At 32.9% G+C, this 27903-nt stretch overlaps 1 protein-coding gene across 2 annotated transcripts in view; it reads right to left on the reverse strand.

Annotated features, from left to right (window-relative positions):
* PPP3CA (protein phosphatase 3 catalytic subunit alpha) overlaps positions 1–27903 on the reverse strand; it is a 365964-nt gene that overhangs the window by 15896 nt on the left and 322165 nt on the right. For both annotated transcript variants that reach the window (XM_051965901.1, XM_051965900.1), the window contains exons 9-10: positions 14994–15119; positions 13415–13489 (exon numbers count right to left, since the gene is read on the reverse strand). In XM_051965901.1, coding sequence (XP_051821861.1) covers positions 13415–13489; positions 14994–15119 — 201 coding nt within the window. The remainder of the gene's footprint in view (positions 1–13414; positions 13490–14993; positions 15120–27903) is intronic.

The raw sequence follows: 27903 nt of genomic DNA on the forward strand, positions 1-27903 counted from the left end.
CAATGATTCTTATTCCTTGATGCCCATTTCTTTCAAATATTAAATTATTATTTTTTTGGGGGGAAGCAATCAAGATTAAGTAAGTTGTCCAGTATAACACAGCTGGTAAAAATCTGAGGCCTCATTTGAACTCAGGTCTTCCTGACTCGAGAACCAGTGCTTTATCCCCTATGCCACCTAACTTCCCCTTTGATATTAAATTCTAAAAGTTCTTTTTCCCTCCCTCTAACATCTGTGGAATGACATTTATAATTTCCAGAACTTAGTTTGGAAAGAGTCTCAGAAGCTGAGCTATATTCTCAACAGTGGAATAAAATAAAGAGTCAAATGGGATGAGATAGAACAAGGGAATTTTTAAAGGTCAGCTTTTCACATTGATGTCCTTCCTGCCCCTAATTCAACATCAGACTGCTCTCTTGAAAAGCTTTAATACTAAATGCTAAGGTGCTGGTGATGAGGTGAAGTCTAGTTTTGGGGGCTCCCAGTATGGGAATCAAAAATATGATGAGGTTTAGGTTTTGGGGTTCCCTTTCGTAGGGAACCAAATTATAAGATCTAGACTTAGGGAACCAAAATGAAATTAGGGTTTCTGGTGGTCAGAGAGTTAAATGATAAGTTCTAGTGGCAAGTCTGGAGTTCAGGGAATCAAATGGAGAGGTTTGGCTCTCTTGCTCTTGGGATTTGGTGCAAGGGTAGAAAGTTTTGGGGAACCCTCTCTGGTAGCGCAGAGAAGGGGGTACCCTTCTCTGTAAAGGAATTTACAAACCCGAAAACCTAGATTGATAAAAGAGGTTTATTATAGGCACTGGGAAGTAAGGTTAGAAATCCTGACAGAGAGGCATAAAGTCTCGTTAGAGAAATAGATGAAGGTAAAGAGAAGGTAACACTGGAAGAGAATATTATACCAGCAGGCAGAGGTTTCCTTGGCATAGCATGGCATATTTAGAACCTCTGCAAAGAGAGGATTTTAGATTGGCTCTTTTATAATAGGAGCTTTGGCTACAAGCTGAAGGGGGCTCGAGGGTGGAGTCCCAAGTTGGCTCATTTACTAGCTGGGTTTCAGCTTGAGCTAGGATTTGAATAGAATTGAATGAATTTCTTTAATTCAATAAGGTTGGAATTCTTTTGCTCAGGACTGAACCAACCCCACTTAGATAACAGAATGAAACTGTTGGTCTTGTTTCCCTCAGGTGGAGTCCCTGGATGATGCAGAGTTGAAGGAGATTTTCGAGTTTCGGGGTCCTTTCTTCAACTAGCTGCTAAGTATAGGACCTCCCCATAGCAATTTCAAGCCTGGAGGAAACTAAAAAATTGTCACAGAATCATAAAGATGAGAGACCAAGAGCTGATGATGTGAAGTATTCTCACTACAGAGACTTAACACTGTTTAAATCTGGCTCACAGTTCTTTACCTTATCCATTATGTTAACACATATTTATAAACTGTGGATGGTGGAAGCTGCTATGGAAGACATAAATTGTGATTTCTCCCTTTCCACTAATCAGGGGCTTCTTAACATCAGGTCCATGATTTCATTGGATCCAAAAACATGGATGTGGAAAACATTATGTCTTTATTTTCACTAATCTCTAACTGAAATCCAGCATTTCCTGCCCTTTATTCTTATATTTAAAAAAACTGAAAAATTTAACAATATTTTTAAAGTCTTTACTGAACTGCCTAAAAAAGATTAAGAACTCTAATCTAATTCAACAAAGATTTATTAAGTGCATCTTTGAGGCCTGGCACTAGAAATACAAAGGCAGTGTTCCCTCCACCAAGTGCTGCAGTTTATTTTCTGGGTTTACAGAAGAAGACAACATTTTCTATTATGAAACAAAGGTAGAGGAATTTTGTTGTGTAAGACTTTCAAGTATAATGTTCCTATTTATAAGTGCTCTAGAGAAGATACTTGGTTCACAAAAACTTTGTTTTGAAAGAATAAAAATTTTGACATAAGTCCATTTTTGCCTATTTTTATTTTGATTTTATAATTCTTCACTAAGTCCCAGTTTAAAGAAAAGAATGAATAAATTCTAAGTGTTAACTGGTATCTATAAAATGAAAAAAGTTCCAGAAACGTAACCTCCAATCCATTGAGTCAACAATACAGGAGAGAACATGGGGATGTTTTACATCAAATGAATGGGTATGGATGAGTTTTAGTAGGGCCTTATAGGCCATTTAATCCAACACCTTTCATTTACAGATAAAGACAATGAGGATCAAAGAAGTTAAATAATTTGTTAATAAAAAGCAGAACTAGGATTTGAACTAAAGTTTTTTGGCTCTTCTGATTGTTGTTTCTACACATCTACATGGTCTTTACTTGCATCTCTGCTGGCCTTTAAATTTTTCATATAAAATTATAATATGGATATAGAAATCTTTTAAAATTAATTTAATAAGGAAAAGACAGGGAGCTGTTATTTCAGTGATTACCACACTGACATCACCTCTCTATAACTTGAACTTATCCATGCAAGGCATTCAATTAATATACTTTATGAGTCTACATAAAATTACTTTTAAAATGATTAAAATACTTTTATTTGGCTCTAAAAAAGATGAAAATAGCAAGTGTGGAATCCCTGTTTCTGGTAGTAACTGAAATGTAAGGAGATACTGTTTTTTTTTTTTTTTTTTTTTTTTTTTTAATAAAGAGAACATTCTTTAAAAATTTTGAAAAAAAAAGTGCACCTGTATGTTTTAATGAAAAAAAAATGCATTAAAACATGTTTTTGCAGCTAATTTTGAATCTTTATATATTTTCAGTTAAGGAAGATAGGGGAAATTAATGGAAAGAGAGCTGATTTCGGAGAGCAAGGACCTGAGTCTAAATATTCCACATGCTATGTGATGTTAGGCAATTCATGGAAAGGTTCTCAGCCTCTAAAAGAAGTAAAATAATACTTATGCTACCTACCTACTTTGTTGTGAAGAAAGGACTTTATAGCTCTTGACCTGTTATATATAGGTGAACTATTACTATTATTGATAAAACACTGAATATATGTAAAGTCAACTTAATTCCAGTTTCATTAAAAACTAACAAAATTTAAATCTGTGGGAAGCTGCTGTAGTAGAAATTGAAAGCTGAGTATATGTTATTATTTTATTGTGTATAACAAGCCTGTCACACTTCAACCTCCAGGACACATTTCTAATCAAATAAATTTCCCTTTCAGTCTAAAAATGTGAACTGTGAACAATAACAAAAACAAAAACAAATAAAAACTAAAACCAAACACATATAAAACCTTTTAATAACATTTAAAAGGAAACTCCCAAACCGAAAATCAGGTTTAGTTTATATCTCTTATGCACATCTCCAAAAGACAATGCGCAGAAGTACAAGAATTTCTAAATCTGCTTTAGAAAACCTTTTCCGAACAGCAAGGCTGGATTAAAACATACAGTACATAACTTTGGAATTCTTTGCAGAAGTAGTTGATTGTTATAAATCTCCAGACAAATTGTCTTGCTCCAAGAAAATGCATGTCTCAATTTTGGTTCCATGAGCAGTTGCAAAGGAGATTTCATCAAAATCAGGCCCAGCTATTACAGAATAAATGGTCTTTCATGACAGATCATTTCCTTTAAATTAACATGCATTTTTAAAAAAATGAATTTTAGCCTGTGCATTTCCATTTAAAAAGGGGAGAGGGAAGGGGTTGTTTCCAAAGATATGCAAGTGTATATTTAATATATTGCACCATAATTTGTTTTTCTATTGTCCTTTCCATTTTTTTTTCTTGTCTTGAATTTAATGAAACAATCCTACCATTTTGGGCTTCCTTATCCCAACAAAAATGTCAATTACGACATCCAATTAGAGTAGATTGTAAGTCTGTACTTCACCAGGAGCTAAAGATAAAAATTTCACTGTATTTGTTGAAACAGTCTGTACCACCAAAGCCCAGCTTTTAGTTCATCCTTAAAGATTCTTTCTTCCCTCCTATTTTCCTTTCCTTTTGCCAGACCCAAAAGAAGGAAAGAGGGAAATAAACATTTATTAAGCAATTACTATGTTTCAGAGATTATTCACTTCTGGTTCTTCAAAATCATGAGGCTTGATTTCTTACCATGCTGGCTACTCTACATAACATAATCTTCTAGAGTTGGATTATTGCAGGCAGGCCTCTTTAGAACTCAATCCAATTAATAAAAGGCATTCCTTATAACACTTTCTTGTGAAATGGACCTCAAGGATAGTTAACAAAATCAAGTTTCAGGATACCTTTCTTCCTTCTCGATCCCCCAATTCTCTTAAGTTGCAAATTATTAAATCCTTTATGTAAGAAATTTTAATCCTATGTATGTGCATATTATCCCCAAATGTCAAGTCAAGCCAATGAGAATTTATTGAATGCCTACTATATACCACTACAGTGCTAAATTCTAGGGATATAAAAAAAAAGGGGGGGGGTTGAAAACAAAACACAAGAAAAAAAGAAAAATACAGTCTTATTCTCAAGGAACTCATAATCTAATGGGGAAAGACAATATGCAACCAACTACTTACAAACAAAATATCATGTTATTATCATTATTTGCTTATTTTACTCTTCAGTTAGAAGCTACATTAGATTTCAAATTCTAATTTTCTCCCATCTATTCAGTAGGCTCAAACTTCAGGCTCAATGGTTTGTTGCAAAGGGGATCCTACTGAGCTCCTTTCTCCCATCTTTTTGGTCCAGACCTATGATTTCACTAAAGAAAGCAATTTACTAAAGAAAGGGAAATCCCTCTAACAATGGTGATCTGCAACTTTTAGTCTTAGAAAGATGCCAGGAAACACTGATGACATGCCTTGGATCAGACAGTCAATCACCGTATGTCAAAGATGGGACTTAAACCCAGTTGTAGTAATTCAAGGCTTGTTCTCTATAAATCACATTACTCTGCCTCTTACAAAGTAAACATTAGGCAGGAGAACCTTGATGAGTCTACACTTGATTTCAACATTTTTGCATAAATTTTAAAAAATCTTCATGGCAATATTTTTTCTAGGTTTTTTTCCCTATAGTAATTAAAAAAGAACTGGTTATTTGTGAAAATCTACTTTGCTTTTAACTTTTCACAAAAGTAAACAGCAGGGTTATAGATGAACATGGGAGAAAAAACTAATAAAAATGTAAATAATTTCTGTGAATTCCTTTAAACCTTAATGTTCTATTTTTCTTGCAATGAGAAAGGAACAATAATGCATCTTGTATTGTCAGAATTATTGTGTAAATCTAAATAAAGATGGAATGTTTCTAAAAGCATTTATTAAGTTCCTATTTGTGCAAAATACCTTGCTAAGTTTAAGACCCTAAATCTTCTACTCTACTTGGCAGTCTTTAGACATTTAATTTGGAATTAGTCAATCCAAAATTTGAAAGCCCATTTTTACCTCCTGTTTTCCACTACTTTTGTTTAGGATGAACTAACTAATTTTGGACATTAGCTAACCAATTTTCAGATACACACACAATTTTGAGTTTGGCCTCTGATTTCATTAATATAGAAAGTCCCTGATAAGGAAACTCCTAGCAATATAGATTTTGCAATTTATAATCTTGGTTAATTGTCCAGGGGCATTGAAAAGTTAAGTGATTTGTGCAAAGATACATAGCAGTATATGACAGAAAACGACATAAATGATCATCCATTTTTCTGTCCAATACTTCATGCTGTTGATTTATAGTTCATGTTAGGATCTGGCCAGTTTTGGACATTAACCAACTAATGAGTTGATATACCTAGTTATATACCCACAAATACATATTTATATATGGGTATGTCAATGATAAAGATTTTAATTTGGTCTTCTAATTTTGAGGTGCTTTGAAATGTGATAATTATGTCAGATTATTAAAAATTGTTTTTGTGCCAAATCATCATGTATAAACAAAAAAGGGAGGTTTTGTGTCAAGTTGTCTATTGTATCATTGCATCATTTTAATTAGTAACTTAGAAGGTTTTTAATTTCTGCAATCAAACGTGTTAGGCCTGACATGCAACTAATTAAAATATGATGGCTTTCAGGATGTGTGCTGGATAGTGGAATCACTGAAGTCTCTGTTATTAGGTTATATATGTTATATGTGAACTATACAATGCACTAGAGAAGATGTGCTCACCATACCCTTTGACGCATCTGTTTAAATGGTAAAAAAGGGAAAAAAAAACATTTTTGCCTAATACTGATCATTGATTGACGCAGAATTCAGAGAGTATTTAAAAGCTTCCAAATAGAATAACTGAGATATGATCTAAGGATTCATTTGGAACATAAAAATGGCCTCAAATGCATAACCAGATCTTTGTTAATGAATAAATTCCAACAAGATAAAATTGAAAGATAATTCAAAATAGAATCTATAGCCCCTAAAGAGTCCTGGGTCTATTAACATATCTTCCATCCTTTTCTATGTACAATTCTAATAGTAAGAATGTAATATAATATAAATCCAAATATTTCAAAAGATAGGGAAAAATCCCAATGGAAAAAAGTAACTCCTAGCTTCACAAAAAAAGAAGTTAACTCCTACTTTCCTAGAGGAATCAAATGTGTTATCATATATGACCAAGTTTTTAATGAAAGGAAAACCTTCATTTTCTCTTAGTAACACATGTGAGTATTGAATTCTGTCTTCCTCTAGAACTTTTCTTGTGTCAGAGTTTTTTTGGCCTAAAGATTGTCATCTCAGGATAATGTTTACTATCTACAATTATAATGGAAGGAATGCTTCCTTTCAGTTAGAAATTAGTGAAAATAAAATTGTAAGATTTTTTTACATCCTAGTTCATGGATCACCTGAAAAAATATCCATGGACCTTTTGGGGGTCTGGGAACCCTAGATCTGCTCAAGAGGAAGATAAGCTGTGGTAGCTAGATGGTGAGAATACTGATGTTCGAGTTAGAAGAACCTGAGTTCAAATCTGGCCTCACACATTTAACATTTAATACTTATTGTGTTAACCTGAGTAAGTCACTTAAAAACAATTGCCTCACTAAGGAAAAAAAAAAAAAAGAGGAGATAAACTACTTGGTATCCCTATTCCCTTTGTTATCAAAGAAAAAAATAGCATGCTTCTTACCAGAAATTAAATATAATACATATATTATGTAATATATGATTAATGTAACATAATCACACTCATAACACTGCAATTGTTACATGACTGATACTTTAGTTTTCTGAGTTTCTAAGGCACAAAGTTTCAAGAATTTTTTAATCTTTCGAATATGCAATAGGATCAGTGGATTGTGAGTTATATGGGAATGTAGGAACTACCTCATGTGAGTTACTCATTTTATAAAAGAAGACTAAGAGAAAAAAAGGGCTCTTTGTCTCTTGATTTCAAATAAATCTCCAGCTGTTCCTAGTTTCCAATCACCATCTTTAGTGAGGTTTTAATTGACTCCTAGATGTTTCCTTTGCAGTGGGTTTTTATTCTATTGTGTTTCTCCTTCCTAGCCCTGATGACAAATCTAAGTTAGTCTCTTCATTATATCACTCTCATCCTCAATAACTATAATGACTACAGGACAGTTACCTTTATTTTGTCTAATACACAAAATTCTTCACAAACAATTTCTTTTCCAATTTATTTATTTTTTCACTTCTTCCCAACAGAAGTATCATAGTGAATCTTATTTCCTGGAGTCAGGAAGGCCACAGTTCAAATTTAGCCTCAGACACGTACTAGTGATGTAATCATAGGTAAGCCACTTAACCTCCCTTCTTCCTCAATTTCTTCTTCTGTAAAATGGTTTAATAGTGCCTATCTCCCTAGGATGTTGTGAGGATAAAATGAGATATTTGCAAACTTTTTAAAAACATGGTATAAATCATCATCATTCTCATAAGCTTCATTTTTTTCTACAGCTTGAGACACGCTAAAATTTTTATCAACTATCAGCTAAAATGAGTTTTGCATTCATTTTATTTGCTTAATGGCTATTCTACCATTTGAAATCTGTTTCTATCCTCCTCATAACTGACACTTCTGTCCCTGGTACAATTTCCTTTACATCTGTGAATTTTTTAATGATTGGACTGAAATTTGAATCTCTCACCTCCCCCCATATCTCAAGTAGTGGGGAAAGGGGTAAGAATGAAGAAATGGAGGGATACCTTTGAAATTACTCTACAATTATCCCTTCCATATCACATTATGAGTGTGGTACCCTTGCAATTTGAAAAATCCGTTCAAAATTTATTGTCTTTCTCTCTGTACCACAATAGAATTTTGAATTGGAGACAGAATATGTTGATATTATACAATACTATCCATATAGTTATGCATGTCTGACTTCCTACACTTCTTCTGGGTCATCTGCTGGCCTTTGCCATCTGTGGCTTCTTCAAAACTCCCCCAGATTTCTCATTTAATTTTTTTATGCCAATTTATGACATAGCAAAACTGGCATGAGAAAAGGCATGATGTGGAGAGCATAACTGTAATTTATTGCTACTTGGCCTTAAGAGACTACCGTCAAGAGAAATTACTCTAGGCTTAAATCTTAATCTGGGTCTGTGTTAAAATTATGCAATTGCTTTCTTTTATTTCCTTTTGTAATTAAAATTTCTCTTATCCACCTCTCCTATAATGCTTACCCAATATGAGAAACTCATGAAGGACTATTCATATACAGTTCATCCCCAAAGCATTGGTAAAACTGGAACGTTTCATAATTTAAAATGGTACTGGGACTTTTGGGAAATATTTTGGTATTTTTTTAGCTAACAATCTTTATTCTTTAGAATCAAAAAAAAGTTTTCTTTTTGTCTCATTGAGTCATCTTTTAACTATCCTTCTTGAGTACTCTAATTTCTTCACATCTATTGCCAGACAGAAAAAATGGGGCATATAATTATATGACAAGAAACCTTTTATACATCTTAAAAAATGTTAGAAAGAATCATTTAACATTCTTTCATATCATACTGTTAGTTTATACAATTCAGTACAATGTCACTTTTTCTGGTCAATTAAATGTCCCAATAATATTATTGATACATTTTAACCAAGCCCTGGTTAAAGTTCAAAACTACTGCTGCTACATTTTGGAACTAATAACCAATTAAAGCTACTATCCTATTAAATTAACTCAAACGTTGTTGAATCTGACACAATTAGCCAATTAATAAGACCAGGAAAATATGAATATTTTCTTCTTTTTTTATACTTCATTTTGACCTCTAATCATTTGATACATCTTACTTTTTTTTCTATTGTATTGAATTATTTCTCAATGATAACCATTCTCTCTCACCCTCAATTTTTCAGTTATCACTAGGCAACCATTATCTTTCAGTAATGAAAATCAGCAACATGGAATGATGAGTGATCTGCATGGTGATGTGAATGATCAATTATAAAAACTAACATATCCTAGTTCTCAGGGTACCATGCTAACTAACAAAGGAGAACTTTCTACCTTAATTTACTTAACTTGTGTTTGGTGGTTTATAATTCATAACTGTTAGTTATGATAGATAGTAGAAAATGATAACTATAATGCAGAAAAAAGAATTCTAAACTATTTTAGATTATTTGTTATGTTCAAATAGCAAAGCTATTCAACAGGTTTGCCAAATATTTGTCATAACAAATACAGCAATTTGCAGTAGCAAAGAAAATGACTAGGCAGTACTGACACCTACTTCTGAAAGACTAACACAATTAGTCCTTCAATTATTCCCAATAATACCTATTACAATATCTTTCAATTTCATGTCTAAAAAGTATAGGAGAGAGCAAGAGAGACAGACAGACAGATAGATAGACAGAGACATATAAACAGAAACAGAGAGACCAAGAGATGAGAAGAGAGAATTAAGGAAGGAAGGAAGGAAGGAAGGAGAGAAGGAAAGGAGGAAGGAAAGAAGGAAGGAAGAAGAGAAGGAAGGAAAAAGAATGGAAGGAAGGAAGAAAAGAAAGAAGGAAAGAAAGGGAGGAAGGAAAGGGAGGGAGGGAGAGGGAGAAATTTATGGATTTTTTGTTAAGTTGTGTTAATTATTTAAAAATTGAAATTAGATCATAGAAACCCATTTTATTGGTGTCTATAATTTAGAAGTTTGTATAGGATCAAAAATCTCCTCTGATTCCAGGTGAATTGTTAACATATTCATGGACTGGCATAGGTAAAGATAATAAACAAACAAACAAATAAATGGGATTGTGACAGTGCTACAATGTGGTTTCTTTTTTAGATGAAACTACAGCAAGAAATATTAAACTTTGGTATTTATTAGTTCCAGTACATTTTTTCTTTACTTTTATTGCGTTACTTCAGTTGTTTTAAAGTATATCATGTAAGCTTGGGCTGCCAAGTACTAGAGCACCAAAAACAGGCCACATTGGCCACAGAATAGCTCATGTTAAAAAAAAAAAAAAAGACCTGAAAGAAGTTAGTGGGTTTGAGAAAAAATATTTCTGATGATTGAAAAGGTGACTCAGAATTTAAAGCCTTTAAGTTTTAAATGATTTCTGGCATCAAATACTTCACTGGGGCAAAGATTAAAAGATATACTTTGCTTCACTATTAATTTGATATTTACTAGTTTTTTTTTTTCCCCTTTACATTCACTTACAAATCCCTTATGTCTATTAACTCTCATTATTAATGAGGATTAGTAGCTAAAAGAGGTGTATTTACTTAGATTTAAACCTTCCTCCAAATATTTTGGTAATAACAATCAGAAATTGAAACTAGAACACCTTTATATTTTCCAAACTCAAGAATGCAAATATGCAACAGGGAATAAGTATAAATAGATACAGAAGAGAGATTCACTGGTAACAATATAAAAGTTCCCAAAAATAAAGATTAAGAGATTTGTCTCAATTTAGTTGAACCATGAAAAAAATTAACTTCATAAAGAAAAAATAATGATCAATACTTTTGAGTGTCAAGAAACATATCAGAAGAGACTAATATTGTCTGAGTCTACTATATGATGACAAGAATTTGAGTGGACTAGACATTTTAAGTGATAAAAATGACATTAAAAAAGAATACTATGAAAACTGGGAATGTCTTAAGAATGAAGAAATAAATCCCTTCCTTTTACATAGAAATTAATGATTGAAATCCCCTCCCTGTGGCCCTTGTCAATGTCACTGTATTTCCCTTATTCCTGAATTCCTCCTCTTTCTGGAATGTACTTATGGTGTGTGGGATAGGGGTGTGTGGGAGGAAAGCCATAAAAAGAAAAAAAAAGGACAGAATTACTGTAAACCAATTTAACTTTAAAACTGCATGAGTAGGATATTCCAATTACATGCATAAGTGTGCATTTTTATATCAACACACCTGGAGTATAAAGATATGCTTCTTTCTGTGTGTCCTTGAGGAAAGACTTTAGAGAGATCACATTGTTTGAAGTCACACAATTCAGAAGAGACAGGAAGGAATCTCTTTTGCTTGATTTTTCAAATTTTTTTTTAAAAAGACTATGCCACTTTATTCACTCTAGTTGTTCTTTCTCTTAAGAATTTGTTCATCCTTGCTATTCTCATCTTCAAACATTTAACTCACTATGAAAGTTAAACCTTTTTGATTTTTCTCATAAAACAAATTCTTCCCCAGTGATAGATAAAGCAGAATAGTGGACAGGGGTCAGTCTTTAAGTTAGGAAGACTTATGTTCTGATACAAACTAGTTGTCTGATAGGCCAAGTCACACATTCTCCTGGGAACTTAGTTTATTTTTCTATAAAATGATGGTAACTAGATGCTTTGGAGGTTTCTTCTAGCTCAAAATCTACATATATCACAATGAAACCACTGATTGCTTTTTCTCAGGAATTAAATAACAATAACCAAAAAACCCCACCTTATTTTAATTCAATTCCTAGATAGAAATTATTTCAACTTTTCTATAAAACAGAAACAATAGGAATAGTAAGAATTAATAATTTTTATTATTATAATTTTGATAAGGACAACTAATATTAATAAAGCATTGCCAGGTACTGTGTTATGTGCTTTACAAATATTATCTTATTTGATTCTCACAACAACCCTGGGAGGTAGATGCTGTTATTATCCTCATTTTACAGATAAGAAACTGAGGCAAACAGAAGTGAAATGATTTGCCGAGAGTCACATTGTTAATAAGTAAGTATATATAATGGGTCAGGAATTAGATATCACTTGAATCCTCTTTAAAGTGAGGGAATGTTATTAGGCTCAGGAACTTGTTTCTAAAATATTTTGAAATTATTTAAATACAACTTGTTTTCCTTTGCCTTTCTATATAATTTATTTTTGTATATTTTATTTATTTATTTTTGTATTCATTTAATAATAATGCTGTTGTAATGAGTTTAGGACACACATAGAAAAAGAAAGGTTAAGAAAGCCTGCTTTAAGTGTTATAAACAACAAACAAATTGCTCATACACAAACTGATGAAATGCCAGGTCTGAACCCTAAAATTTCTCAGGTAGTAAGGGAGTACCTTTCGGATACCCAGAGGTTGATTCTTTCCCTATCTTAGTTCTTGTACCTATCTTAGAAGTGTTTTTTTTTTTCTTTTGAAAACAGCTTTGTGTAGAAAAAAATAGAATATTAAGAAACGGATTATTTACAACGAAGGCTACTTTCCGAATTTATTGATCTACCATTTAAAAACATTATGTGAAAAAATAATGGAAATGTCAAAAATTAACTCATCATTTAACATAGCACCTTCGAATTTGCAAAATACTTTACAAATATGATCTGGAGGCACAATTATAATCTGGCTATTATTCTCTCCAATTTATATAAGAAGAAACTGAGCCAGAGAGATGTTAAATGTCTAAGATCAAATTTGAATTTGGTTCTTCCTGACTACAGTTTTCACTCTAGCCACTGTACCACCTAGTGTGAATGTTTTCACCACAGATCCAAAATACAGGATTCAAAAGCAAATTATTTAGCCTTATGAGATCCAAGTAAAATCTTTTTACATTTTTACCTTTAAATCATTTTTACCTTTAAATAATCTTTCCCAAGATAATCTACAAATACGTTCAAAATTAAATCTCAAAATGTCAATTAAACTACTAATTGATGAAAGTGGATTTTTTTTCTTAAAAAAGTAAGATATAACTATATAACTACAACTGACAGTACCTTTTCATTAATATATCAATTATAAATAAAATATAATAAATATTTGTAAGATGGAAAAACTTAGTAAAAAATTTTCTTGAGAGTTTAATAATAGAGGGACTGAGGTTCATGGACTTTCCAAATCTCATATTTTAATTGACTGTGTTAGAAACTAGCAGATATCTCTCATATTCAGGACAATGTCACAACTTATATAGATTCCATATTCTAGGAATTGGTCTCATGAACAACAAAATTCTAAAACACCTCCCAGGCATACTCTATAAATGAAAGCTGTAATTAATCTCTTACCATCAAATCCATCTTCTTCAGACCCTAGTTCATCATCTGAGCAGATGTTAAGCACATTTACCAGCATCTCTGTCACTAAGAAAGTAAACAAAAAGGAAACCCGATTTATTTTTCTTACTCTAAATTTAAAATTAATGTTGCAGTAATTACATTGATAAAGAATTATAATAATCTGGGATTTGTTTTTCTTCTTTAAAATGTTTTTTTATAAAATAAGAAAATCCATAGGACTTTATGTAGCTTCACTTATATGTTGACAAAATTATAACCACAATATTAGGGAGGTACTAAAACCACATAAAACAAAATATGATGCCAATTCAGATTTATAAATCTCAGAGTTAGAAGTGACCACATAAGCAACTCTTAACTAAGAATATCTCCTAAAACATTTCTGAAAAAGAATCATCTTGCCTCTCCTAGAAAGTGTCCACTGAGAGGGAGTCTGATACCTTGCATGGTAATTCTACTTTTTAGACAAATTAAATGATTGGAAAAATTTTCTTAAACCAAATAAAATTTGTGCTCACAAGTTCTATCTATTGCTTCTAATCCTGTCTACAAAGACCAAGAAAAACTTAATTTCTCTTTTCCATAATTATTCCTCAAAGTTTTCTTGTTTCTAGACTGATGCTATACTATAGCTTTTCCTGATTTCCTCTCATGGTATGATGGTATCATTATCTTGATCATCATCTTCTGGCTATATTTTTTAAATGTCACATTGGAAGGCATAATTTTCCCTTATTGGATGTTTTTAAGTAGGGCCTGATGACAACTTGTGAGCAGTGTCACTGAGGAAATTCATGGAAAAGATGGGGCTATTGAACTTCTGTATTAGTTATTATTAACAATTGCATATATTAACATATGTCTATTTTTCTCTTCCTCCCACTTTCTTTCCCTAACTGAATAGAAAAACAAAATTACTGTAACAAATAATTCTTAAAACCATTCTCACAGCTAATTCTCACAGCTAAGGCTAAGGATATGTCAGGGGCAGTTAAGTAATGGATTTAATGTGGTATAAAAGTTGTTTAAAAAAAAGTTGGTGGTTAGCCATCCACATTAAAATTTCCTTCCTGGATGGAAACAATGAGGAATAGACCTGTTTAAGAGGGGATTGTGATGCTTTAGTGCTCATTGTCATTTCAATGGAACTATCTGTCTTAATTTTCTACTTCTAGAATACTAAAACAAAGACTGATATCACCATCATTAAAAACAAAAACAATTAAACTGTGAAAGCTCCCAGTTTCCCTTTTCTGTTTGAACCTTTTTGAAATGATTGGGAAAAAAAAAAAGACAGTGAAAACAATGTCCAAAATAGACTTAGAAGACATCTTTATTAAAAATTCTCTACATCTCCCTCTTTCTTTTTACTTCTGTCTCTCCCCTTCCTTCTAATTCAATGACTGCATTCAGCTACAAGTGGCTCAACATTTTTCTCTTTGTCAACGTGATGTCTAAGTGAAATGCCAATATGAACATTTGTGTCCATTTTGTGTACTTGAGAGGGAGAGATGGTGATTTCTCATCCTGGTTCCTTTAACCACTTTGCTGTGACTTTGTAACTTACCTTTTTCTCCAACAAATGGCAAGGACCAAGTAAAGACATCCATGAAATTTGGAAGCCAGTATGGATGAGGAGAGCAGTTGAATTGTCTGATGTTCATAACATTGTTCTCATACTTCAATACTGCAGCTGAAAGATAATTAAGAAAAGGAAAGCTATAACAAATTTTTTCTATCAGCAGTTTCAGAAAATTCATTTGCTATGTCCAAATTCCACAATATCAAGGCAAATATTTTAATTAGCAATGGATGATCAATTGGAGAATGGCTGAATAAATTGTGGTATATGAATAACATGGAACATTATTTTTCGGTAAGAAATGACCCAACAGGATGATTTCAGAAAGGCCTGGAGAGACTTACACGAACTGATGCTGAGTGAAATGAGCAGGACTATATTATATACTTCAACAACAATACTATATGATGATCAATTCTGATGGACCTGGCCATCTTCAGCTATAAGATGAACCAAATCAGTTCTAATGGAGTAGTAATGAAGTGGACCAGCTACACCCAGTGAAAGAACTCTGGGAAATGACTAAGAACCATTACATCGAATCCCCAATCCCTAAATTTTTGCTCACCTGCATTTTTGATTTCCTTCACAGGCTAACTACAATATTTCGGAGTCCAGTTCTTTTTTGTACAGCAAAATAATGGTTTGGACATGTATACTTATTTTATATTTAATTTATACTCTAATATATTTAACATGTATTAGTCATCCTGCCACCTAGGGGTGGGGGTGGGGGGAAAGAGGGGAAAATTTGGAACAAAGGTTTGGTAATTGTCAATACTGTAAAATTACCCATGCATATAACTTGTAAATAAAAAGCTATTAAAAAAAATTAAGCAATGGATGTTTACATTAATTATAGGCATACTCCAGGCATGTGATAAATACTTGCCACCTATATGAATACAAACTACAAGGAAGAAAACTTTGAAATCTATTTATATACATGCCATTAAATATGTCACAAGCTGAATGAAATGAGTTCATGAATGTTAGTTTGTATGTAATACCTAGGAAAAAAAATTCCTAGATAAATTATATTGTTTGATAAAGCTTAAAACTTTTTCATATATGTGAATTAGCAAAGCTATATTGTTCAATCAGAACATGTACTGTTTATAGCAAAAGTTATAAAGTTGTTTCCTTGAATGACAATATGAGGCATTATGATTGGTTCTTATCGTATATACTTACTAGAAAAAGTTTCTACCCTCATCTCCTGAAAGGATACTAGCTATGGATCTTGGCAGAAAAAAAGAGCCAGTCTCCCCTGTCCTCCTACCAGCTTTGTTATCTTTGGGTTTCTGCAGCTAGTTTATGTCAAAGTATAGGATTATAGAATACTGGAGTGGATCAGACTTTTGTTATAAAAAACCAAATTTAGTTATAAAAAAAATTAATAAAAGAAAATATTTAAAAGTTATAAAAGAATCTAACCTCCCACTCAATATATAGATCTTTTTTTATAACATTCTGGATGATTGATCACTTAATCATTCAATCAACAACCAACAGGTAAATTTGTTATAGGTAGTGGTAACACAAATGCAAAGTTAAGGCTATCTCTGCTCTTAAGGATTTTCCATTATATTACAGTAGAGGATTTAAAATTTTTTTGTGTCCGGAACCTTCTGGCCATCTGGTGAAACTTAGCAATTCCACCTCAGAATAATGATTTTAATTGCATAAAATAAAATACATAGGTTAAAAAGGAAATTAGTTACATTGAAAGACAGTAACCTAATTTTTTTTAAGGTTCCATTATTTTATATTAAGACATCCTATACAAGGGAGATTTACTATGTTCATAACCAAGGAAATACAGCTATTTATAAAATAGATAAATCATGGGGAGAAGAGCATTAACAGCTAGTAGAATTAGTAATTAATGTTTTAATAACCTAACTACTAGAGAATGCAATATTGTTGGACAAGTCTCATAATTGGAAATCTTTCATATTTTGACTCGTTGTAACTTCTATCCACTGTTCTGTCTTTTGGAGAAATATAAAATTTCTACCTTTTGCCATATACCCAATGCACATGCTGGCCTTCTGAATATTAGAAATCATCTATCATCTCCTTATTTTCTAGTATAATGGTCCCCAATTTCTTCAAGTGTTCCTTTTATGATAAAGTTTCTTGATGCCCCTATCATGGTAATTTTCCATCTCTGGATATTTTCTAGTTATCTATGTCCTTCTTAAAATGAAACACCCAGAATTTAGTATAGTAATCCAAAAGCTCCTTAAAGGCAAGGACTATCCCACTTTTTAAAAATTTATATCTTTGGCTCTTATTGAGTACCTAGCTTTACTCAGTGCTTGTTGAATTAAACCAAGTTTAGTGCTTATCAAGATTTAGTGCCCATTGAGATTGTTTTGGCTTTTAAAAGTTAAATGTATCACATAGTAATAAGCTTGTGACCGACTAAAACTATACTGAAAAACAGCATGATCTCTGCCTAAAGTCACATGTTATTTGCTACAAAGTCAGAAGAGGGACAAGGTGGATATAGTTCTTCCTACCAAGGAGGAATCAATGATTATGGAATCAATGATTATGCAGCTAGCATATCACTATGTAACTACATGCCTAGAGTTTCATGAAGCCCCTGCAGTCAGAGACTCCTAACAATTAGGCTTGAAGAATAGCTGTCCTCCACCTACTAGACCCATATACAGTGAAATCCCCATGTGCATTTATGAGCTCTCACTTCCTTATGGAACATGAGAAATTATAACATATCTTTGTCTACTATTTCATTTAGCCTGATAATTCATTTATGCATTATGAAAACAAAACAAAACCTCTCCCTCCCTGGAAACCAAAAACATCTCCTATCTTTATAAGTATATTTTTACAGTTTGGAATGGAAAAAAAAAGGCAATGTAGCTCTCAGCTACCCTTGTTATCACACTAACATCTGCTCCACATAAAACTAATTCTATTTTTGAATACTATGTGTTCACAACAGCAGTTTCACCTTTTATCTTTGGGAATATTTTTCATGCATGTTAACTACTGTTAGTGAAAATAATATCTCTTTCATGTCTCATCTATATTTTATTAGCTTGTGGTTAGTACAGAGAGAGGAGAAAAAAATTGATATTTGAAGGGGAGGAGATTAGTGGCACAATGAATGATACATTGAAGAGAAAAGCACATATATTCTTGTTCTCTTATATTGATTTATCATTTGAGCATTTGGCATCATCAAAAGCAAATGTTGGGGAAAATGGAAGTATGGAAAAAATTAAACAAAATGGGAAAAGAAACATATTTTCCTATGAAAGTATACAGAGATGTGAGTCATTACAATGGTAGTACTTTATAATTTTTGAGTTGAAAACAAAGAAACTGGTCAGCAACACAAACATATCACCTACATTATGAAATATACAATACTGGTGGGGAGACGGAAGAATGGTGCATTAAGGTGCATAAGTTCATCTTCCTATTTATTTTCCTTCAACAAAGAACAACAGAATAACAACCAAATTTTGGGTTCTAATCCTGTTTTAGCTCTGTCATTTATTAGTTGTATGGTCTTGACAGAATGAAGTAGCCTGTCTTTGAGCCTCAGTTTCTAAATCTATAAAATGTAGGCAGTGAATCAAATGACATTTAAGATGACTCAAGTAATATTGACTAAAGACAGTTGTGTCAAAGGATGTTCTAGTTACATGAGAAAACATTCAAGTTTTCAATCTACATAAATAAATCTCCCCCATATTTTCAAAAGAATAGTGTGAATTTGCAACTTTTCTCCCCACCTCTGTCTCTACCCCTCCAGAAACATGCCTTATATACATAGCATAATGGAAAGAGCACTGGATTTACAATCAAAATACTTGGGTTAAAATCTTGGCTTTGCTACTTAATATTCAGTGTGAATATGGGCAAGGTAAGCCTCTTGAACTTAGTTTCCTTACCTAACAACAAAGGGTTTGGACTCAGCTTCTAAGATTCTTTCCAACTTTAAATTTGTGACCTCAATATCTCTAGTCACACATTTTAAATAGTCTCTTTATAACGTATAAGCTATTTAGATAAAACCAAATCAAACATACCCAACCACCCAAAGTCACGAAATTCACAGTTCAACTTTGTGCCTCACCTCCCACATCACCACCCATACCACCTGTCGTTGACTGGCATTACCAAAATCAGTTACAGTGTTAACAGTGTACTATTATCTGAAATGCATGAAAAGCATTCATCCTTGGTGGGATGTAAGCATGACACACTCAGTTATCCAAAGCTACCTCCTCCGTGTACACTTCTGAGAAAGAGGAAAAATCTCCACTAAAAGACTTTATTCCATCCCTCATATTTTCTGTAGAGAAACGTCACATTTTTAATGGTCATCCTTTCTAGAGTTCTGCTAATAGATACCCCATATGGGTATTAAATTACTGTCTTTTACATAGAAAAGATTAAGAAACAAAAGTCAATGCTATTTCACTTCCATATATGTGTGAAAAAATATTGAAAGGAATTATGTACGGTCTAAAGAAGGCATTTATCCCAATAGAACCACCATGTAATTTTTGACAAGTCTATTTGACAAGTTAATTATCTTATTTGTAAATTATATTTGAAGTATCTTTCCCCTGAAATGTGACCATGTCTAGTGCTTAATGGTCTTTTCATTTTAATGGTTTATTCTCAACCCTTTTTTCCTAGTAACAATTGTCACTACTGACCACCATTTCCTCCTGGCTAATTTCTCCTCTTTGGATTGTTGTGACATATTCTTTTTTTTCTCCTTTTCATCAATCTGCATCTTCTCACTCTTCTTTGCTGGATATTTGCTATTGTGATGCCTAATGGCAGATTAAAAGATCTGTCCTGCAGCCCCTTCTCTAATTCTTCTTTGTGATTGTATTGGATCCCAGGTATTTAGTTATCATTTTTATGCATATGACTCCCAAATCTATATATCTAATTCATGGTTCTTTTAAATTCCCATCTTAAAGCAATTGGCTATGAGTTATTTAAAAGTGTATGACTATAGCCATTTCAGATTAACAAGTCCAAAACAAAATTAATTTTTTCCCTCCCTTTGAACTTTTAGTCCATTCCTCCTTATTACTACTATTATTAAGGTACCACCATCCTTTTGGTGGCCCTAATTCAGAATCTTGCTATCATTTTAAACCTTTATTCTTAATCAAGTCAAATATCAAGTTAATTATCAGATCTTATAATTTCTATCTCAATAATATCTCTTCTATATTTTCTCCTCCTCTTATACAATCACTAGCCTAGTTCATATCCTTTTAAACTCTTTAATTAGCTTTCTAATTAATTTCCTGTCTCAAGTTCCTCCTAACTTTTCTCTTCATGCAGCCATCAAAGTGATTTTCCTCAAGGCCAACTCTGACTACGTCATCGCCTCAGTCAATAAAATTTAGTGGCTTCCTATTACCCCAGGGACAAATTATAAACTTTTTCAATTATTCCTCTTTATAGTTTTCCACAATCTGGTTCCTTCCTAGCTTTCAAATCTATTTAATTATAGTTACCATATACATATATATTATTTTAGGATTTCTAAAGCACTTTTTTATAAGTTATCTCACTTAATTTTTTCACATCCCAGTCCAGTAGTTACTGTTATTAATTCTCATTCCACAGAAGAAGAAACTGAGAAAGTTCAGGGTAAAATAGCTAATAAGTGTCTGGGGCAAAAATTAAACTGAGATCTTCTTGACTCAAAATTATCCACTGTACCATGTAGCTTACTGGACATTATTCTACTCCCTCTATGTAGAGTCCAGTCATCTAATAACTATATATTTGACCAGCCTTGACTAATCTGTCTATTTATCTATTTATCTTGGACTATGAAGACAGCTAAATGGCATAATGCACTGAGTGCTGGGCCTGAAGTCAGGAAGATTTGAGTTAAAATCTGACCTTAAACATTTATTTCTGACCCTGTGTATATCACTTAGTCCTATTTGTTTTAATTTCCTCATCTGTAAAAACGAGCAAGAGAAGGGAATAGTAAGCCACTTCAGTATCTTTCCCAAAGAAACCCCAGTGAAAACTCATGAAGAGTTAAATATGAACAACAAAATATTGCATATGTATATATGTGTGTGTGTGTGTGTGTGAGAGAGAGAGACAGAGACAGAGACAGAGAGAGACAGAGACAAGCACAGACAGGCAGAGAGGGAGATTTTCTTTCTCTGAATGTAAGCTTTTTGAGGGTAGGAATGACTTTTATTTTATCTTTCTGTCTTCATCCCTTAGCACCGTTATCTAAGATATCCAGAGATTCTACAGGAACATGAAAACACTTCTTAAGAACAGTTAGTTGTCACATGGGACTAAATGGTTTACAAAGAGATTTTATATATATTGTATACAACCCTCTAAGGTAAATGCTATTATTATCTCCATTTTGCAGATGAGGACACTGAGGCTGTGAAGTTATGTGATTTATGAAGAGTCTCATAGATGATTCATGATGTGTTTGGCAACTCTTTTACATGATAGTTGCAATCTGCACATATGGGTTCTTTGTCTAGTCTTTGGAAAAGTTGTATATCTGTATGTGTATGTGGGAAATTAAGTAATTTTTTTCTATGGTGTTTTCTTATCTTTCTTTCTTTTCGTTGCAAGAGACACTCTGGAAATCAAGTTACTAGAATTACCAAATATCTTTTCTGTGGACAAGGACCTTCTCATTTACTTTGTTGTTTGCATAGTCTAGTGTTGTACTCAATAAATAGTGGATGACTAGGTGATTTGCCCAGGCTCACATAGAAAGTGTCTGAAGTCAAATTTGAACTCAGATCCTTTGGACTTCAGACCTGGCTCTCTATCCAGTGAGTCACCTAGTTTTCTTAAAACTTCATTATGGGAAGACTCAGGAAGACCTGAGTATGAATCTTGCCTCATGAATCAGTGGTATAATAATAGGACCTTCCTCATAGTAGCCCCTTTAAGAAAGTATTTTATTTTTCTCCAATTACATGTAAAATAATTTTCAACATTCATTTTTAAAATTGAGTTTCAAATTCTTTCCCACCCTTCTCACCCTACAGCAACTTTTTTTTTATTTTTTTTTAAATTTATTTAATTTTTATTTAATAATTACTTTATATTGACACTCGTTTCTGTTCCGATTTTTTTTTCCCTCCCTCCCTCCACCCCCTCCCCTAGATGGCAAGCAGTCCTTTATATGTTGGATATGTTGCAGTATATCCTAGATACAATATATGTTTGCAGAACCGAACAGTTCTCTTGTTGCATAGGGAGAATTGGATTCAGAAGGTATAAATAACCCGGGAAGAAAAACAAAAATGCAGATAGTTCACATTCGTTTCCCAGTGTTCTTTCTTTGGGTGTAGCTGCTTTTGTCCGTCATTTATCAATTGAAACTCAGGTCTCTTTGTCAAAGAAATCCACTTCCATCAAAATATGTCCTCATACAATATCGTTGTCGAAGTATATAATGATCTCCTGGTTCTGCTCATTTCACTTAGCATCAGTTCATGTAAGTCTCGCCAGTCCTGCTGGTCATTTCTTACAGAACAATAATATTCCATAACATTCATATACCACAATTTACCCAGCCATTCTCCAATTGATGGGCATCCATTCATTTTCCAGTTTCTAGCCACTACAAATAGGGCTGCTACAAACATTTTGGCACATACAGGTCCCTTTCCTTTCTTTAGTATTTCTTTGGGATATAAGCCCAATAGAAACACTGCTGGATCAAAGGGTATGCACAATTTGATAATTTTTTGGGCATAATTCCAGATTGCTCTCCAGAATGATTGGATTCGTTCACAACTCCACCAACAATGCATTAGTGTCCCAGTTTTCCTGCATCCCCTCCAACATTCATCATTATTTTTTCCTGTCATCTTAGCCAATCTGACAGGTGTGTAGTGGTATCTCAGAGTTGTCTTAATTTGCATTTCTCTGATCAATAATGATTTGGAACACTCTTTCATATGAGTGGTAATAGTTTCAATTTCATCCTCTGAAAATTGTCTGTTCATATCCTTTGACCATTTATCAATTGGAGAATGGCTTGATTTCTTATAAATTTGAGTCAGTTCTCTATATATTTTGGAAATGAGGCCTTTATCAGAACCTTTAACTGTGAAAATGTTTTCCCAGTTTGTTGCTTCCCTTCTAATCTTGTTTGCATTAGTTTTATTTGTACAAAGGCTTTTTAATTTGATGTAATCAAAATTTTCTATTTTGTGATCAGTAATGGTCTCTAGTTCATCTTTGGTCACAAATTTCTTTCTCCTCCACAAGTCTGAGAGATAAACTATTCTATGTTCCTCTAATTTATTTATAATCTCGTTCTTTATGCCTAGGTCATAGACCCATTTTGATCTTATCTTGGTATATGGTGTTAAGTGTGGGTCCATGCCTAATTTCTGCCATACTAATTTCCAATTATCCCAGCAGTTTTTATCAAATAATGAATTCTTTTCCCAGAAGTTAGGGGCTTTGGGTTTGTCAAACACTAGATTGCTATAGTTGACTATTCTGTCTTGTGAACCTAGCCTTTTCCACTGATCCACTAATCTATTTCTTAGCCAATACCAAATGGTTTTGGTGACTGCTGCTTTATAATATAATTTTAGATCAGGTACAGCTAGGCCACCTTCATTTGATTTTTTTTTCATTAATTCCCTTGAGATTCTCGACTTTTTATTGTTCCATATGAATTTTGTTGTTATTTTTTCTAGATCAATAAAATATTTTCTTGGAAGTCTGATTGGTATAGCACTAAATAAATAGATTAGTTTAGGGAGAATTGTCATCTTTATTATGTTCGCTCGGCCGATCCAAGAGCACTTAATATTTTTCCAATTATTTAAGTCTGACTTTATTTGTGTGGAGACTTTTTTATAATTTTGCTCATATAATTCCTGACTTTCCTTTGGTAGATAGATTCCCAAATATTTTATGGTATCAACAGTTATTCTGAATGGAATTTCTCTTTGTATCTCTTGCTGTTGGGTTTTGTTGGTGAAGTATAAAAATGCTGAGGATTTATGGGGATTTATTTTGTAGCCAGCTACTTTGCTAAAATTATGAATTATTTCCAATAGCTTTTTAGTAGAATCTCTGGGGTTCTCTAGGTATACCATCATATCATCTGCAAAGAGTGATAGTTTGGTTTCCTCATTGCCTACTCTAATTCCTTTAATATCTTTCTCGACTCTTATTGCCGAGGCTAGTGTTTCTAATACGATATTAAATAATAATGGTGATAGTGGGCAACCTTGCTTCACTCCAGATCTTACTGGAAAGGTTCCAGTTTTTCCCCATTGCATATGATGCTTACTGATGGTTTTAAATATATGCTCCTGACTATTTTAAGGAAAAGTCCATTTCTATGCTCTCAAGTGTTTTTATTAGGAATGGATGTTGGATTTTATCAAATGCTTTTTCTGCATCTATTGAGATGATCATATGGTTTTTGTTTGTTTGGTTATTGATATAGTCAATTATGCTAATAGTTTTCCTAATATTGAACCAGCCCTGCATTCCTGGTATAAATCCTACTTGGTCATAGTGTATTATCCTGGTGACTATTTTCTGTAATCTTTTTGCCTACAGCAACTTTTAAGGTCCTTTTTAGATGCTAGTTATTATTATCAGTGCTTACATACAGTAAGTATTACAAACAATGGCATAATGTTAAGTGGTTAATCAATGCTCTGTTGATTAGTAAATTCTGTCTGATCCATAAATTTTAATCAACATGAAATATTATATTATTTATAGATTCTGATTTGGGTATACTGAATTCAGTTGAGATTGCAAGATCATGGTTAGTATATTTCTTAAACATATCATTTCAATGAATTTTTGGAAGATTTTCCTATCTTCTGTTTCTCATTATTCCAAAAAATAGTTCATATCATTGCTAGACTATTCTTCCTTATACAAAAACCTGGTCATACTACTTCTTGGATCAAAACCCTACAATGAAACCCCAATGACTAAAGGATACAGTTGAAAATATTTAGCCTAATATTGAAGGTTTTCCATAGACTAATACCTCCTTATATTTCCTGATTTAATTCACATGGCTCTTAAGAATAAACTCTTATCAGCCAAATTGTCCATCTCTCCTATATCTGCTATGCTTTCATTATGACTTGCTTTTATTCAATGTTCTTTGTACTTTTAGAACTTTCTCTCTTCCCCTCTGCCTAGTGGATAGCTTTCTGTTTTTAAAGCCAAACTCAGATGTTAACCAGCAGTCAGCAAAAATTCCCTTAAGGCTACCCCTTCCGTCTCCCCCCGCAAAAAAATCATGTGGCATTTTGTTTGTACCTACCATGAATTAATTATATTAATGTATATGAAATTTGTCTATTCTTCAACCAAATCATAAATAACATGAATTCAAGAATCATGTTTTATTAAACCTTATATTTCTCTCATTCTCAAAATATACTACAGGTATTTAAGAATTGCTGTATAGATGGCAAGATTTTTTAGAATTATCATGTGATGGTGATGATAGATGAAGATAAATAAGGTAAAACTTCCATGAGAGTAAAACAGAAATCCACTTTACCCCTAAGACATTGAAAAGTCTGACAATTTAAGAGTTGACTAGCATATGACAACAGGCTCCACATTTTTATAGCTCATTCTCCTAGCCATTCCCACCCACTCACTCTCTGGTCCAATTATATATATATATATTTTATAACAGTAGGGGTGAGAAAATTATTAAAGAATCTGTAGGAACAGAAGGCCACATAATTAGTATTGCCTTAAATTCATTTCATGAACCAGCTACACATAAAAAATGGAAATATGGTATCTGGTTAGATGAATATTACAATCTGGTTATTTAGAAATTACTTGCCTAGAATTTAATCTGTTACAGGATCAAAGAATTGGAAGAGACTTTAGATATCAAATCCAAATGGAAATTGTTCAAGAGTCCTTTCTACAGGACACTTGACAAGTATCCCTCCAGCCTTTGCATGAAGTCCTCCAATCAGAAGGATATCTTTCAAGTGGCTTTTTTGCTCATAAGGCTTTCCTTTATTATTAGGAAGTTTTCCCCTTTATATTTAAGTTTCATTATCAGCTATTACATGACTTGTGGAAAGAATCATGAAGTAACAATTATGATACTACTAATTATCTTTTGGCAATTTATCTAGATGATCAATACCTCTGAGAATTTCCCACTAATTATTTTACTAGCTATAACTAACGGAGAAGAAACTTACATGTAAATTGGGGTTGTCATGAGATACTGAAACCCAAGTGTTTTTAAGTGGGGAATTTTTGAAGGACTGACTACTGAAAAGCTGAACATATAAGAAAGATATTCATTGGGAGAGAGGTGTGTGTGTGTGTGTGTGTGTGTGTGTGTGTGTGTGTGTGTGTGTATAAGGTATATAATACTTTGAAATTTGCAAAATACTTCATAAATACTTTATCATTTCAACTCTGTGAGGTGCCATAATTATTCCCATTTTTCAAATGAGAAAATTTAGGCTGAGATAGGTTAAATAATTAGACTCTTAGACATAAGAGTTTTTTTTTTTAATGAATAAGCATTAATATAGCACTATGTACTAGGTACTCAGCTAAGTGCTTTAAAAAAAACAAAACAAAGTAAATATCTTTTTTGATCCTCACAATAACTCTGAGAGGTAGGTGCTATTATTATTATCATTTTATAGTAGAGAAAAGTGAGATGAGCAGCAATAAGTGACTTGCCAGGGTCATACAACTGAGGGGGGATTTGAAGACAGGTGTTCTGACTCCAGCAATACAGCACTCTGCCAGCTGGCATTCATACTATTTTCCCCTTAAGCACCTATTTGCCTACTCACTAAGCCCCAGCATCTCTCCATTTCATCTACCATACAATGTATAATCCTATTTGTCTTTTAAAGCCTGTCACAAACTGATTGCAATCAATCTTTTGAGTGTCATTATACATTTCCCTTTCTGCATTCTAGTCAAACTGCCCTGTTTCAGTTCTTCACATACATTCCATCTTTCATGTCCATGACTTTGCCCGTGTATTGATAATCCTATATATTTGCAATGTATTTTTGCCTCACATCTGCCTTATATTGTGCCTCCAAGGCATAATTGAAGAACTACCTTATACACAAAGCCTTTCCTGATTTAGCCAACTATTTCTTTTCTACTGGTAGTTAAAACTACCTTGTTAAATGTTTAGCTACCTAATCTTCATTTTCTATTTATTTTATTCCTTTTTATTCTCTCTTTCTGTGTCTGTCTCTCTTTGTGCATGTGTTTGTATTTATGTCTGTGTATGTATAGATTTCTGCCTCTTCTCCTCCTTGGCACTGGAATGCAAGATCCTAGAGTCTATGAAATAGCTCATTCTTTATAATTGTAAATCAAGGGCCTATTGCACTGCATGGCACAGAAGAGTTTAAGAAATGAATGTTGAAGTGAAGTGAATGGAATTGTAAATATGGGTAGGACCAGATACTAAATTTCCATCTTGCTCTAAATCTTACGATCCTCTATACACATGCAGACAATATGCAAGTCACTTAAAACTGAGCAATCTTATGAATGAAAGACCTAGAAAAAGCTCTCTGTGACTGACCATCTTTAAGCTGCTATCAGGTGAAAAAAAAGGGACATGGTAATCCTAGCTCTCCACTGATTAACTGTTACTATAAACAATATAGCAACAATATAACAATACAAAAATAAACAATATAGCAACACTATAACAACCTTAGCTTCAAAAAAAAAAATGTAACTAGAGCAATTGTACAAAGGCACTAGATAGTAAAAACATTGCTATCATTTTATAATGTGATTTTTTTTCAAAATTATATTTAAAATCCAGTCCTAAAGCATAACATGTTCTAAATTTTTA

The sequence above is a fragment of the Antechinus flavipes genome, chromosome 6, assembly GCF_016432865.1.
Source record: "Antechinus flavipes isolate AdamAnt ecotype Samford, QLD, Australia chromosome 6, AdamAnt_v2, whole genome shotgun sequence".
Classification (NCBI taxonomy): Eukaryota; Metazoa; Chordata; class Mammalia; order Dasyuromorphia; family Dasyuridae; genus Antechinus; species Antechinus flavipes.